Source organism: Aythya marila (assembly GCF_965140915.1).
Source record: "Aythya marila genome assembly, chromosome: W".
NCBI classification, from domain to species: domain Eukaryota; kingdom Metazoa; phylum Chordata; class Aves; order Anseriformes; family Anatidae; genus Aythya; species Aythya marila.
The window spans coordinates 17,444,493-17,460,700 of record NC_139081.1 but is presented as its reverse complement, the minus strand read 5'-3'; the positions used below and the strand labels follow the sequence as shown (position 1 = coordinate 17,460,700).

The following is a 16,208-nucleotide window of genomic DNA, read 5'->3' as shown; positions in this document are numbered from 1 at the left end:
CTGGCACCGCACAGGTCTACCCAAAAGTTTAGACCATGTGACTAAGTGCACACTCCAAATGCTTCTTAAACTCCAACAGGCTTGGTGCAGTGACTACTTCCCTGGGGAGCCTGTTCCAGTGTGTGACCACCCTCTCAGTGAAGAACCTCTTCCTGATGTCCAGCCTGAACCTCCCCTGTCGCAGCTTGACACCATTCCCGCAGGTCTTATCACTGGTCACTAAAGAGAATAAATTGGCACCTGCCCCTCCACTCCCCCTCATGAGGAAGCTGTAGACCACAATGAGGTCTGTGGTAAATAGTACTGTGGTAGTAACTGAAATAAAAATCACTTTTTTTTTAATTTAGGAATAATTTGGGAAGTATATTGAAGGAAATTCATCCCTGAGTAACAAGACATTTAAAAACCGCATCCTATTGATACTCATTGCAACACGTTACGACGCATTCTCTAACAGTCAACGCGATTAACAGGCAGCAACAGAACTTGTCACAGTCCAGTATATTTGCAGCACTGTTGCATTAATCCCATTATCTTGTTTAATGAAACTGAAAGTGAACATTAGGAAATAGGATAAATAGAAATAGTGTCTTTATTATTTTAAGTTGAATGTCAAACTGGCAGCTAAACCATGCTGGATCCCAGAAAACTCAGAGCAGTGACAGCTAGCAACTTGCTTCTTTGGATGTCCAAAAGATTTTGCAACAGGTATCTTCAACCAAACAACAGGAGGAGCACAATGGTAATGGAGTTCACTGCTATTAATGGCACTGCAGAGAAAGAACAAGAGTAATTGGAGACCACCTTCTAAGGAGCAGAAGTTTAAAAAATACACCTCATTTTCTTATGCAGGATCAAGATTAGTGTAAGGAATTCAGGATCACAGCCTAGGGTTCTAAAAGCTAGTAGGAAGCAACAGTACAAATATTTATTGCCTCTTAACTTTGGCTCAAACATCCCTTTCTCCAAATGTCTGTTTCTGTCCCTGTTTTTACTACAGTTTAGAAAAAATGTACCAGTTTTTACTTGTCTTGCCCACCACAAAGTAAGATTTGTTCCTTGCTGTTTATAAAATACATACTTGCACTTATAAAATGAATTTTGATATGCTTTATAGTGAAAAACTATTGGTAACTTATAAGTTAAGAACGTTCCCCCTCCCCATCCATCTAAGCATGGGCTTACCTTTAAGAATCCCAAGAATTACATTTCCCTCACCTGGTACTTCACATAAAACTGCACTGAGCCAATGTGAACCTGTTCCATACTAAGCTTCCTCCCAGACCCCAGGAAAAGGTAAGATGCCACAGTGGCACCTTACAGATGCAGATGTCCAAATCGGCCCTGCCTGAAAAGCAGGGAACATTTTACGCTTCAACAAACTTAGAGCATAAGCACTGCACACTGCAACATGCACCTTCCTATAGAATCCATGCATGAACCCAAAAGAAGGACAGACTGGATGATAAGCAGAGAGGAAGGAATTAGCCATAGATCTGTTGCTGTTGGGATTTTAGAGAGGGCAGAACGATGGAAATGAAAGGAGCTGTTGTGGCAGAAGAGAGGAGTGGGGAACTCGAAAATGGATGTAGAAGGCCATCTGGCCCATCTGGCTTTGTCGCAGGTGGAGATGTTTGTGTGGCCTCAGCCCGAGCTTCTCACATCCTGGCCAGGTGTGCCAAGCCCGTGCTCACTGGGTGGAGGGGGAAGAAGTTCTGCACATTGGTCCACCATCATTTTAGAAGTGTTGGAGCTGTCAGTGTGCTTTATTAGGAGCCTACCTGACTGCATCCATTTGAGGGGTATAGACGAACAATGTCGCAGCTAGGGTTGGGCTAGAGTGTGATGCCTGGCCTTTGGCCGTGCCAAGATTAGATGATGTAGGGAAACATGCAGTCAAACTCAAGGCAGCTGGGGAGGTTTATTACCTTAAGAGAAACATTCAGTTTTTTGATGTCAGATTAAATTCTGTCTCTAGGACTTGTCCCCTCTATGCTTTGATTCCCAATCTGCAAAATGTCTAATAGCATAAAGTTCCAATATCACTAGGAAGTTGTAAAGATCATTCACATTAGAGATGGTGAAATATTCAGAGGTCATAAACGGATCTAAAATAAACATTATTTTGAACTGTGATCTGAATGTCTTTTGGCTTTCCTTTTCAGTATGTTCCATGATGCTGAAGAAGGCTTTCACACCACCTTAGTTTCCAAGGAAGAAGGTGCTTTACTTTCCTGTTTGTTTTCATTAGCATTTAAAATCAGTTTTGCAGTGTTTATTTGTGTGACAACAGCAGTGAGAGGCTCTAGGTAATAGCAATGTTATCAAATGTTAGCAAATGTACAAGATTTAACAGATACAGCTTTGTGAATGAGCTCAAAAGGAAGGAAGGAATTAGCCATAGATCTGTTGCTGTTGGGATTTTAGAGAGGGCAGAACGATGGAAATGAAAGGAGCTGTTGTGGCAGAAGAGAGGAGTGGGGAACTCGAAAATGGATGTAGAAGGGGAAATCTAAGCCAGATTTCAGACCATTAATTTTTGAAATAAACCCAAGAGCCAAAAAGGATGGAAACTGAAATTGAAAAGGGTGGAAGTGGATGGAGAGTGCTGGCAAGAGAAGCAGTAAGATATGGGATCCTGCAATGACTTTACTGCAAAAAAGTGAATAATATCTGAAATGACAGTGCTGTGGTCTAGCAGTGTGGGGCTACACTATTCCATCCTTAGATCCATAGGGCTGGGTTTCAGCATCAGCTCTGTGAAGCAGTTTGGGATTGTCCTTTGGTAGATAAACACCCATGAGTTAATTAACTGAGCTGCAAGATTTTTGAAGAAAAACTAGTTGACAGGAATGCCCTCCTAACTCACAGATGGTCAGTCACCCCTCTCAGTCCATGGTTTGCAGCAGAAGGACCTGTGTGCAACCTGTGACAACCTGGGGTCCTTTTGCAAAAGGTTGCATTTCCTAAAGCTGCTTGTTGGCAAAACTCACCTGTGGTTTCCATCTGCTTTTCAAGGTTCATCACTGATTACTTATAACATTATCATAGTGTCTCTCAGTGGCAGTCTGTTACTGTTGGTTGTGATCAGCATAGCAGTGAAAGTTCTCCTGAGGTGAGTGGCAGCAGGGGAGGACCCAGGGTCACCAAGGAAATGTGTGCAGTGAGGAATTCCTGCAGGAGCCAAGTATAATCAGGGGAGCCCATGGAAAGAGCCTGCCAAAACCCATTGCGTCTTGGGGTCCTCGGTTACACAAATTCTTTCTCCATCAGCCTTACAGTGGGGTGCATTAACGGTGGCTAGAGAACTGCTAGGGCACTTGTTTGGGTAACACCATTTTAGGGAAATGACATTTGGTTTTGTTTTATATCTGAACCAAATTCTTTGACCTCTCCCCAGATTTTATATATGTATATGTATATTGAAAATTTATTAAGGAATATTAAGAGACCCAAGCCCCTAATTTCTCACTACTGACAACATTTTCATTTTTGGAAGAACAACCAGAAATCACAAGATAAGAGACATTCCTTGAGATGTGTATTTCTATAATGAGGAAATAGGTAATATATTTTGAGAAATCCCTTCAAATAAAAATTTTGTTCAGCTTTAGTTTGAATGCAACTAGCCAAATGGAGAAGAGGATAAGACCCTTTTAATGTTAAAGGACGAAAAGATAAGAGGCAGTGTAAAAGGACACCTCCATAATTAATTAAATCAGCTCTATCACCAGCACCCCAGCTATCAGTTCTGTACTGCTGTTAGCTATATCCTGTTATTAATTGGTTTGGCTTCAAATACAAATGGCTCTTTGCGGGAAAGGAATTCACAGATGGCTTTGCACTGTTTCACACGTCCCTGAATTAGAGATAATGAGGAAATAAGTGGTAGAAACAAAAACATGAGCAAGGTCGAGATAAATTAACCTGGCTACAGTGTTAAAGATGGCCAATTGCTGGCTGGCTTGAGGCGCATGTCTGAGGGTCTCTAACCAATTGTATGACAGATTCGGGCGTGTGGGCAGCGCATGGGGCTACGGGGAAAGTATATGTAGTGGAGGAAAATGGCAATAAAGGTCTTCTGTTCAAGAGCCATCAGGAGTCCATGTCTTTCATCCCTTCAGCTCTTCATGCTTAATCTAATACCTAATGATTTGTTTCATCCCATTTCTGTCGCACCAGGCACTGCACCTCACATTACTCCTCCAAAGACCTTGGTACACATGCAGTGGTCCTGGAAAATACTGCAGTGATGAACAAAAGCTCTGATAAGATTTCAACAGTGGATTTGACTGGCCCGGTGTGTGTAAGTTACATTTCTGACAGGCACACTGTATCCACAGAGTTCGCCAACTCTGAAGAGACAATTTCCATTTTTGTGTTACTGTTCTTCTCCTTCTCTGTCTCGATAACACCCCTGGATTCACCACCAGAGCAGTGACAGCCCCCAGCTTGTCTCGTCAGCAGCTTTCTTCTGGAGAGAAAAGTGCACAAAGGGCTCAGGGGTGTATGCTGGTGTGTGATGGACGGATGTGCCCCACTTCCCTTCCACCACCATAGCTTTGGACTGTGAACTCGTACCACACCAGTATTAGAAAAAGAAGGAAACTGGGATTTTTTCTGGAAGTGGAGAAAAAAGAAGGACAGACTGGATGACAAGCAGAGAGAGCAGCTGTTTGGTAAAAGAAAGAGACACATGCCGGCATTATGTCATTAAAGCACAGAAACAAAACTTCACAGATGAGAGTTTAAACAAACGATCATCATCATCTTACCTCTCATAACGGTTCGTACAGATTGAACGAGGTTCATTAGCTGTGCTTTAATTCCTGGTGCGTCTCCAAATCCTCCAATCCCTTGATCACTTGCCCAGCCAACTGTGTCACATGAAAATAGGCAGCCATGTTAACAACAACAAAAAAACGAAGCCATTCAACAAACGCTATCAGCGATATTAACGAGTGATCTACCTTGAGTATGGTTGAGTTTATCACTAACATTAGAAAAGCAAACTACAAACCAATTAGCTTCATTTCAGATTCTATTGCTTGAAACAATATACCACAAACTGTTAAACATCTTAATGAACGCAACGGTAACAAGAGATCAATGTTTCTGCAAAGGAAACCCTTACCTTTTTAATATACTACTATTCTCTGCATGACAGAGAACCAAGTGAGTTTATTTGGACTTTAGAAAAGCATCCGCCAAAATAATATTAAAAAGATTGCCTACATCTGCTCACAGGCCTTTACCAGAAGATAAAAGAACAAGTAATTGCTGGGTATGAAGCAACACTTCAGAAACGAGCTACACGATGGAAACAGAACAAATTCCAAACTGGGACGATGATTTTCTGAAGTGCTACAGAAATGACTCAAACTTTTTGGGTGGCAGCTCAGCAACTGAGCCAGTGTTGACAAACATTGTGATGGGAATGAACATTTAGAGATGGGCTATCTGTGGCTGGCCTGCCTGTCAAAGAACAACAGAGCTGAGTGCCACTGGAAACAGCCTGAATTGGCTTTGCTTAGTGTGTAGTGATGTTTAAAGGCAAACAGTGTCAGGATGCACAAGGAGTCACTAAGAAAACATCAGAAGGTTTAAAATGGCTTTCTCTAAATCATGCAGACTGCCTGCAGGGACATTTTTAATTCTCTGAGCACAGACAAACATAAAGCAAGCAGTGAGGCAGGTTTCATACTTCGGTATGAAATGCCACCACACCAACAGGAGTGGAAAACACAAAACCCCAGGAAAACACAAAAACAGGAGGGCATGAGAAGCCTTCCCTGCCAAGGCAGTGGGGAGATGAGCTACAAGGAGACAGAGCACAGCACCATCCCCCAGCAATAGGACTGCGTATTTTTGGTCCCGCTGCTCACAACCCTTACACATTTGGGGATGAGCAGGGCAGACATAGGAGGGACTGACCCTGTGCAGAGCTGCACGGTGCAACCTGTGAATTTCTTTCCTCCAGAGACAGCTTGGGAGCGATTTCCTTCTCTTTCACCCCTTTTTCCTTCCTTGTCTCTCTTGCTCTGCTAGCACCAGGCTGGGTGCTGTGCTCCCACCTGGATAAGCCTGCGGTTATTCCCAAGACTCACGCAGGCTTGGTGAGGGGCTTGACCCCTCCATCATCCCACACGTCTTGGGGTTCCTGGAGCTCCAGGAAAGGACAAGTAAAACCAAAGCCCCAGCTGAGTCCCACCAGGGGGCAGGCGGAAGGGCCAAGAAATGTCACTCCTGCCCAAATTCCCGCTTCGGCCTGACTTAGAGCAACCAGGACTCTGAGTGAGGAGTCACAAAATGGAAAACCTCATCAGGAAACCTTGGATGAGAGGTCATCTCCATCTCAGGTCATCTCCTGGGACACCGAACATCTTGGCTGTCTGGGGCTTTTCTGTGCTTTATGGTTGGTTTCTGTTGATTGTTTATTTTTGCTCCTAAAGGCCGGTGATGCCCAGCCTTGGGTGCAGTGGGAAGCAGAGCGTGACCCCACAGAGGTCCCTTCCAGCGAGTGGTGCAAGGCACAGGAAACTGACTTGCGAAAAACGGACTCCACAATCAGTAAGATTGTAAAGTAGGTATGTTTATTCAGTGCTGGGCTGGGTAGTCCCAGCTTTGGGGGGGCAGTCCCGCCAAAGTCGTGCGCACCTGACGCGGCAACTTGCCTTGGTTCTATGCAGTAGAGTTACATATGCATGAAGTTTCACAATACGGCTGTACATATTCATAACCTGTCCCCGCTTCGTATTAAAGTTAGTTCCAAGGAGTCAATTCCATAAACTCCTCCCATCTGCACTTGCGCAGTGTCTCCTGGTGGTGGCCCTCGGGGGTCGTGGGGATGAAGATTGATGACCCTTCCTCATCACTGATGGTTGACATCTTGTCTTTGTGCAGACTCAGTTGCTCCTTGGCTCTTGTCCATCTGCAGGACCAGTTTCTGCCAGTTTCTTAAGATAGGCTCACACTCTTATTAGGAGGCTGACCTTGGTAAGGGGCCCAAGGCTTCTTGCTTTAGTTAATTTGCACAATGCACCATAGACAATGCAAAGGCACTAAGTAGCAGCCTAGTTTAATGCCATCGGTGCTCTATCTCTACTTGATAAGATTCTCCTCACTCCCTCTCTCAGTCCCCCCTTTTCTAAAAAGTTAGTAAATTCTTTCACTATTTCTAGGTTCAATACAGTGTTGGTTGGACACGTTATCCACATCCCCTCCTCCCAATCCATTGCTGCCAGTGTGCTGGCAGGTGATGAGGGTGCAGCCCGTACAAACTTCCGCCACATGGATGTTGTGCATTGGACTTCATCAGGGTCTTTAGGTGTCTGGGCATTGTTTAAATCACTATAAAGCATCTCCAGCACAGCTAATTCCTGCGGCTGCTGGAGGCCCTTATCCATAGTGGTCCATTTGCCTACTTGGTATACAATATCTTCCTTGTGGAGATACCTTTCTTTCACAGCCGTTAGGATTCGCCTCCAGAGGCTGAGAACTTGTGCCTCTCTCCCAATTACTCTATCAATGAGCCTTTCTCTAGAGAGGGATCCCAGCTGCTTGGCTTCATTGCCTTCTAGCTGTTGGCTATTGGCCCCAGTGTCCCAGCATCGAAGCAGCCAGGTGAGGATGTGCTCACCTGGATGACGATTGAAATCCTTTCGTATTTCTCACAGCTCACTCAAGGATAGAGATCGAGTAGTTTCTGATTCATCTATGATTTCAGTCTCTTCTCCCTGATGTTGCCGTGATGATGCTGCTTTAGAGCTGCCTGCCTTTTCCTCTTCTCCCTCATCCTTAGGAGGAGCTTCTTCCCTTGCTAAATGACCTGATCTCCGTTTCCACGGTTTTGTCTTTACTATAGGGGCGACTGATACCATAGATGGTTGGTCCTCTGGGGTGGTCATAGTGTGTGCTATCTCATCATCAAATTCAGGAACTTCCCTATCCCCTTGAGGGTGCTGGGCAATGTTAATTGACATTTGATAGGTGTAAGCCAGACCCCAGCAGAGTGCAGCAAGCTGGTGGAGTTCTCTAGTATTGCCAGGGTCAGGGCATACATCTTTCAAACATTCTACCAGTTTTCTTGGATTTTGCACTTGTTCAGGGGTGAAGTTAAGAACCATTGGAGGAGAAAACCGTGATAGGTACCTGCCCAAATCCCCCCACACACCTTGCCCCCCACAACTACTTTGTCTGGGGACAGGTCCTTGGATAATATTCTTAATAAACTGCTTTACCTTGGGGAAGAAGACAAACACTAGAACTAGTAATAGGAGGATAATATCCGACCAAGGGTATCCAAAATACTCAAAGGCTGCTGTAATTAGCCCACAGGGAGAAAAGTAGAAGGCACCACCCCCGATATTATTCACTGATTGACTGCTAGGGGCAAAAAAGAAGATGCTGTAATTCTTAATATTTCCAAAAAGATAATCTCCAGGAGACCAGGAAGATAACAGTGCAGGGCCTGAGTACCAGACAAAACTGAAGGCCAGCATGTTACAGCACAACATGATAAAGAAACCAAGCACAGACTTCAACACTTTCTCCGATCGGATGTAAAGGAAAAAAGAGAACAGGGAATGGACTACATACAACATAGTCACACAGAAAAATATTAACAGAAAACCGAACATTGTGACTACCAGTATGTTAGTTGTAAATACTTCAACCAATGCTATTGTTTTCTTAACCCTCGAGCCCCACGTTGGGCGCCAAAAAAGACTGTGGTGGTTTTACTCAGGTGGGCAGCCAAGCTCCACCACAACCGCTCTCTCACTCCCCCTCTCCTCAAAGAGGAAGGGGGAGAAAATACAACACAGAGAACTCAAGGTTTGAGATGAGAAAGGTTTAATTAAAGGGAAAGGGAATGGGGAGAAAAAAGAAACAAAAGAAACAATAAGTCCGCGCGGAAGCACAGAGAGAGGGGAAAAAAAAATTATTTTCTACTTCCCATCAACGAGCGATATTCGGCCACGTCCTGGGAAGCAGGGCCTCAAAACGCGTAGTGGTTGTTCAGGAGGAACAGTCCCCTCCCCCATGAGAGCCCCCCCCTTTTTATTGCTGAATGTGACATCAGGTGTTATGGAGCATCCCTTTGGTTGGTTTAGGTCAGCTGCCCTGGCGATGTCCCCTCCCCATCACTTGCCCACCCCCAGCCTGCTGGCTCTTGGGGGCTTGGAAGGAGTCCTGATGCTGTGCCAGCACTATGCAGCAATAGACACAACACTGGAGTGATATCAGTGCTGTTCCAGCTATGAGTGCAGAGCACAGCACTGTGTGGGCTGCTGCAGGGAAAAGGTGACTCCAGCTCAGACAGACCCAACACAAGGGCTAAGACAGCCCCCGATACAATGACCCTTCCAATTTAAGGGTAAGCTTTTCTAGCACGCCCATCTCTACATAGCCAATAGAATCCTTTTTGTAGCTTGCAAATTTGCGCGAGAGAATTGAGGCTATGAGATTCTGAGTTCGTATCCTTTTTATCAGCACATATTGTGACACCTACACCATAATCTCAAGTTTTAGTAAGATTAAAAGTTACATGTTAACATTTTCGCATGGGAGTAGTTCAGATCTCTCCCCTAGATGTTCGCAATCATCCTTGCCAAATGGACATGTTCCATTTCTTGCGTGCGCAAAGGTCAATGTCCAACTCATACTGGGTATGCCCCATATGGGGAATTCTAGGTTGCCTCTAGGCAGCAGTGTGCACACCCAACAGTCAGAAAGGTTGAAACTATCACTCACTGCCTGGGTGAGTTTCACATAGGTATTGTGCACCCACTGTTCAGTTTCCTTGACCAACGATACCATTAAGACTGTGAGAAACGTAACCTTCCAGGTCACACCTGAGTAATGTTCCATGGGGTCTTGGGTGCCTTTTTCACTCTGGTGTGATGGATCCAGGCATTCTGCTCCTTGATTCTGATCTCTGTGACCTGGAACGGTCCTTCCCACTGAGGTTCCAAGGTCTTCTCTGCAAGACACTTTACATGTACATAACCTCCAGCTTGTCTATTGTGCAGTGGTCCATCTAACCCTCTACCCGGAGTCCCACTCACATGCTTTCCAATTTCATTAAGCTGTTTACCTAAGACCACCATATAGGAGGTCATGGGTTCATCCCCAGCTTGCATGGATATTCCTCTTTGTATTCCATAGGGTCATCCATATAAGATTTCAAAGGAGCTTAGCCCTTCCTTTGCCCTTGGTATATGCAAAAGGGCTAAAGGAATAGACTGAGGCCAGACCAAACTTGATTCTTGTCCCAATTTCACAATTTTCTGTTTGATTAAGTGGTTCATTTTTCTACTTGGCCACTCGACTGAGGGCAATATGTGGTATGAAGTTGCCAGTCTATACCCAAATGGCAGCTAATTTGTTGTACCACTTTTGCCCCTGTCAGAGGATATAGTTGCTGAAACTGCAAAATGAGGTTTTATTTCTTGTAATTACCTCCAGAGCCTTGGCTGTTCTGGTCAGGAATGCTTCTGGCCATCCTGAAAAGGTGTCAGTTAATACCGACAAATACTGATACCCCCTTTTCTTGGGAGTTCAAAAAAAAATAATTTACCGCTGTTTGGAGCTTGATTACTTTTATACCTGTCTAACAATGGTATACAAATTAGGCCCTATCCATTTGCTATTTAAAAACTCTTACACTACTTCAGCTCCCCAGCATGCTTTATTATGTTCTCCAATTACCATTCAATTTAATATGGTATCACAATTCTCCCATCAGAAAATTAACTCTGTCCTAACTGAAACCAGGACAGTTATTTATGTTAAACCTGTAGGTAAGATTTTCCGTTTACATCTTAGAGTATTCTACTCATTTTCGAAAGCTTTTGTTAATGCCTGGTTTTCTGTTCCTGATACTAATGCCAAAATTTGACTCTCAGATGCCCGTTCTGCTACCCCTTTGGCTCCTGCATCAGCCATTCTATTTTCCCTTTCAATATCAGTATCCCCTCCTTGATGTAGGCAGGTATACTGCAATATCTCTTCTGCATGTTTAATTGAGGAAGATAAAAGTCCTCTCTCCTTCCAAATTGCCCCGTGTGCATGCACCACACCAAAGGCATATTTCAAATCTGTCCAAATGTTTGCCAGCTCAAAAGCTCTTATCAAGGCAATGATTTCCACCTTTTGGGCTGATGTTTGTTACCGCATATCCTGTGAGGCGAAATTCCTGGCGGATGAAGCTGCTGCCATCTATATACCAATCCTCCGCATCTTCTAGGGGTGTATCCTTTAAGTCTGGTCAGCTGGAGTATACCGTGTCCGTGGTCTTGATGCAATCATGAATGGGTAATCTGGAAACTCTGTTACTAAGGAAAGAGGCTGCTGGGTTCACAGTATTAGTGCCGAAAAAAAAAAAAAAATTAGTAAATTAATAGTCCATTATACACATTCCTTTTCTTCTTCAGTGGCTATCATTTGTGTGTTGCAACAATGTCCCCTTTTCCCAAAGGGGTCTTTCAAGCTTCAAGATCACAGTGCCAAATATGGTGGGGCTATTCTTGAACCCCTGTGGTAACACCGTCCAAGTAAGCTGAGTTTCCCATCCTCTATTAGGATTTTCCCATTCAAAGGCAAAGAGTTTCTGGCTTTCAGTTGCCACAGGAAGGCAGAAAAAGGCAGCCTGTAAATCTAGTACCGTGAACCAAACTTGTCTGTTTTTCCCATTTTGTAATTCCAATCATTTTTCCCCAATTTAAATTTCAAGCATTGCAAAAAGAAAAACAACAAAAACAACAACAAAAACAACAAAAAAAAAAAAACACCTTTTCCTGTTGGCCAGTTGTTCCTCTTACATTTACAGACTACTTAACACGGAAAGAAGCTCCCTTAACCAACAAAAAATTCCAGCCTCTCTCTTCGTTTCCTAGTTTTTCTTCAACTAGTGGACCTGCTAGGGTAGATGCCCCAGGTCCCCGTCATTCCTGACTGTTGTAAATTTATTTTGCAGCCTAGGACAATTTCTTTCTGATATCAGGGGCCATTTGCCCTAGAAAGAGGCTAGCCAATTGCCTCTGTTTGTATTCTGAAGCTAGGTCCAAATTCTTTTTGTTTTGTTTTGTTTTCCATTGCATTTTGAAGTTGGTCCAAAAATTCCATAGGGGTTTCTTTTGGACCTTGTTGGAGCAGATTCTCAATTCCCAATTTAACCAGATTTTGGTATTTACATAACCGTTCATTATTTCCGGGGTGATTAGGGTCTCAGTGGGGGGTCGGTCAGGGGAATGCAATCGTTAATAGTTCCCTGAGCGGTCCCACTGGCAATCTGAGCTCACACATGAACTCAAGGTTGTTTTAAGAGTTAACTGCTTTTCTGTTTCCGTGACAACTCTCTGGGACCCATCATGGTCCCTCTGCCCCAGAGGGCTCACACCCGTGATTTTGAGATCTCGGCCTCGGGTTGAGGCAGAACTATTAACATTCCTACATCCTCTTTCCCTGCTCATTCAACTTCAAACAGCTCTGTCAAATACTACATGCCACACCTTTAACACCTTCGACAACCCTTTTAACCCTTCCTTTATCTTTCTCCAGCCTGTGCTTTTGTCATGCCAACACCAAAGGCTCAGTCAGGGGCCAACTTAATTCCACGCCTTTTCCATCCAAGATGCTGACAACATTTCATCCTATTTCCCTTCTCTCCTCAAAACCAACATTATTTGCAAGATAGTGTTATAGTCGATTGGTCCATAAAGTGGCCGTTTAGCTTATGTAGTGGCCAACATTGATTGCAATACTTAATGAAAGTCCTCTTGCTTTCTGTGCCCCCAGTTCTAACAATATCCTTCCAACGTGCCAATATGCACCCAAGGAGGCTTTCTTTAAAACGTCTTTGTTTTGGATATTACCCATTTCCTTGATTTCCCATTCATTCCCTTTTATTTATTTATATTAGTTACTGTCCCTTGTTTCAATTTCCACGCAAACCTTTTTACTGCGGGTTTTTACTATCTTTTCCTAATCTTCTTCCCAAATGTCCCAGTTCTCTGGGATTAAACTCTTCCTTCCGCATACAAACTTTACTATTTCATATTGTTAATGAGCCCTGTTCCAATCATAAATCCACAGGGCTTCAGGAAAACACCTGAAGCACTCAGCCTTCTGTCTTCTAGACAAACAATACCACCTTTTCCACAAAACTTTCATTTCAACAGGACTGAATTTCAAACCGAATGACAATTTTTCTCATGCACTTTGTTAGTAAGCCCACACAAAACAAGGAATCACTTCTGCATATCTGTCAATATGGGGGTTAAAAAAAGTATTGAGGCCTAAATAAATTTGCTCTCCCCCTTCTTACCAAATTCTCAGAGCTCAAGCCCGAACCACTAAAGAAGTGACTCTCCATTCTACCGCTTTGATAATCAGTCAGCCCCCCTCCTATTTATTTATTTAATAAATATATGCATTTATGTATTTAAGAACAAAAATAGGATTACAAGATGCACTGCCAGGCCCGTATATCGGGCACCACCAGCCAACACTTGGATAAAACACCACTTCTTTTCGGTCTGTCATGCGTTTTGTTCGTCTCTGGCCGATCCCCTCACGGAGAATATGGAATCGCGGATCGGAACTCTGCATTCGCTTTGCAGCGATGCTGCATCTCACTCACACAGCACAATCATGCAATCACACAGAGAGGCCCCTTGCACTTCTCGTTCATACCACAAGAATATATCACTTAAAACAATAACCAAACTGGTTTGTATCGTCTCTGACCGTGTTCCTCGTGGAGTAATTCACTTCACAACAATACTTTGTCTCAAACACATACGCTTACACAAATGCTTTCAACATGAGATACCCAGCCATCCCCAAATAAGATATACAATTATTACCACTCCAATTAATATCCCTCCAGCAGCTGCAAATATCATCCAGATAACCTTGTCACAATTGTGAGAGGCCCGCTTACCCTTCTCCTGCTTCTTATAGCCGTTAGCAGGTCCGTCCTGGCTCCCAAAACTGGGATGCAGCAGTAACCTCGGATTTGCTCAATCTACTCCCAAGATCGCTAGTGGCCGCTCTACCGGTCAGCCTGTAGAGTACCCTCCTCCCATATGGGGACTGTGCTGCACGCCAGATGTCTCTGTGTGATTTACCAGCTGCCCTGTCCACGCGTACGACTTACAGGCCCTTCCTCTACTGTAAAACATACCTTTTGTCTGTGGCTTCAGGAGGTTTTTGTCTGCTTCCGCAGTGTGCGGCTGATAGTGGAGGCTCCTCCGAGGAAAATACTCGGGGTGCACCTAGGGGCGTCCACTCTGCAGTCAATCCCACAGCCGAGCAGAGTGTCTCCTGGCTGGCTCACCAAACTGACTTGAGGAAAACAGACTCCACAATCAATAAGACTGTAAAGTAGGTATGTTTATTCGGCGCTGGGCAGCACAGGGGGTAGTCCCGCCAAAGTCGTGCACACCTGACGCGGCAACTTGCCTCGGTTCTATGCAGTAAAGAGTTACATATGCATGAAGTTTCACAATACGGCTGTACATATTCATAACCTGTCCCCGCTTCGTATTAAAGTTAGTTCCAAGGAGTCAATTCCATAAACTCCTCCCATCTGCACTTGCGCAGTGTCTCCTGGTGGTGGCCCTCGGGGGTCGTGGGGATGAAGATTGATGACTCTTCCTCATCACTGATGGTTGACATCTTGTCTTTGCGCAGACTCAGTTGCTCCTTGGCTCTTGTCCATCTGCAGGACCAGTTTCTGCCAGTTTCTTAAGATAGGCTCACACTCTTATTAGGAGACTGGCCTTGGTAAGGGGCCCAAGGCTTCTTGCTTTAGTTAATTTGCACAATGCACCATAATTAGCAAAGACACTAAGTAGCATCCTAATTTAATGTGGTCAGCGCTCTATCACTACTTGATAAGATTCTCCTAACTCCCTCTCTCAAAACAGCTCAGAAACATACAGGGGAGAAGGGGAAGGAAACAACAAGAAGGGAATAGAAAAAGGGGACACAAAGCAGTGACAGGAGCCCAGCCGCCATCTTCAGAGACGGGGCCCGGGACCGTGGCGGGGGGGGGGGGGGGGGGAGGGGGACAGGACGGGGCCCGGGGCTGGCGGCGCTGAGGGCGGGCAGGGTAGCGGCGACTCACCGTTGCGGAGGAAGCGCTCCTCGTGCAGCACGGCGACAGCGTTGACGACGAGCAGCCCGGCCTGCAGCAGCGAGTACAGCGTGAACGCCATGACACCGCCGCGACGCGCCAAAAGGAGGGAGTGGCGCTCGAGTGGGACGTTGAAGGATAAGGAGGCCCCGATGGGGCGGACACAAAATGGCGGCCCCGCCCTACCGTTGCCATAGCGGCAAACGGGTGGCTGTGGGGGGAACGGGGCCCGCTCCGCAGCCTGAGTGAATCATGGAGTCATTAGGGTTGGAAAAGCCCTCCAAAATCGTCTAGTCCAACTATCAACCTACTGAAACATGGGATTAGAAGTTAGAGAGCGATTGATTAAGAATGAATATATGCTACATTTGCGATGTCCTGTGCCTGTGCTGCGCTTAGGCCTCCAGATAATAGGAGCCCCTCGGACCCTGAGAACCAGATCAAAACACCTTATGGCCCAGATTGTGACTGTGATATATGAAGTAATAATTCATGTCAAGAAGATGGTTGATGTTAATAAAGAAGGGGGAGATGTAGGAGTGTGGCCATGGGGGTCGACAGTCCCCATGGTTGATGATAACATCAGACTCTTAACGATGAGGCCATCATGAAACATGGGATCAGAAATTAGAGAGCGATTGATTAAGAATGAATATGTAGGTGTCCTGGTTTCAGTTAGAACAGAATTAATTTTCTTCCTGGTAGCTGGTGGAATGCTGTGTTTTGGCTTAGGATGAGAAGAGTGCTGATAACACCCCGATGTTTTAATTGTTGCAGAGCAGTGCTTATACCAAGCCAAGGACACCTCAGCCTTTCGCTCTGTCCTGCCAACAGGCAGGCTGGGGGTGCAGTAAGAGCTGGGAGGGGACAGACCCAGGACAGGTGACCCAAACTAGCCAAAGGGGTATTCCATACCATCTGACATCATGCTAAACAATATATAGGGGTGGCTAGCCGGGGGAGGGGGCCGGACTGCTCGGAGTTAGGCTGGGCATCGGTCAGCGGGTGGTGAGCAATTGCATTGTGCATCACTTGTTTGTACATATTAGTAGTAGTAGTACTATTA

General features: G+C 45.0%; 1 protein-coding gene across 1 annotated transcript; it reads right to left on the bottom strand.

The window, feature by feature from the left end:
* Window positions 1–449: 449 nt before the first annotated feature.
* Window positions 450–15,261, bottom strand: LOC309889413 (immediate early response 3-interacting protein 1-like). The gene is made up of 3 exons (XM_082782228.1): window positions 15,134–15,261; window positions 4,776–4,877; window positions 450–770 (listed from the first exon to the last, which is right to left on the bottom strand). The coding sequence occupies exons 1-3, from the start codon at window positions 15,222–15,224 to the stop codon at window positions 715–717; spliced, it is 249 nt and encodes an 82-aa protein (XP_082638354.1). The 5' UTR covers window positions 15,225–15,261; the 3' UTR covers window positions 450–714.
* Window positions 15,262–16,208: the final 947 nt, after the last annotated feature.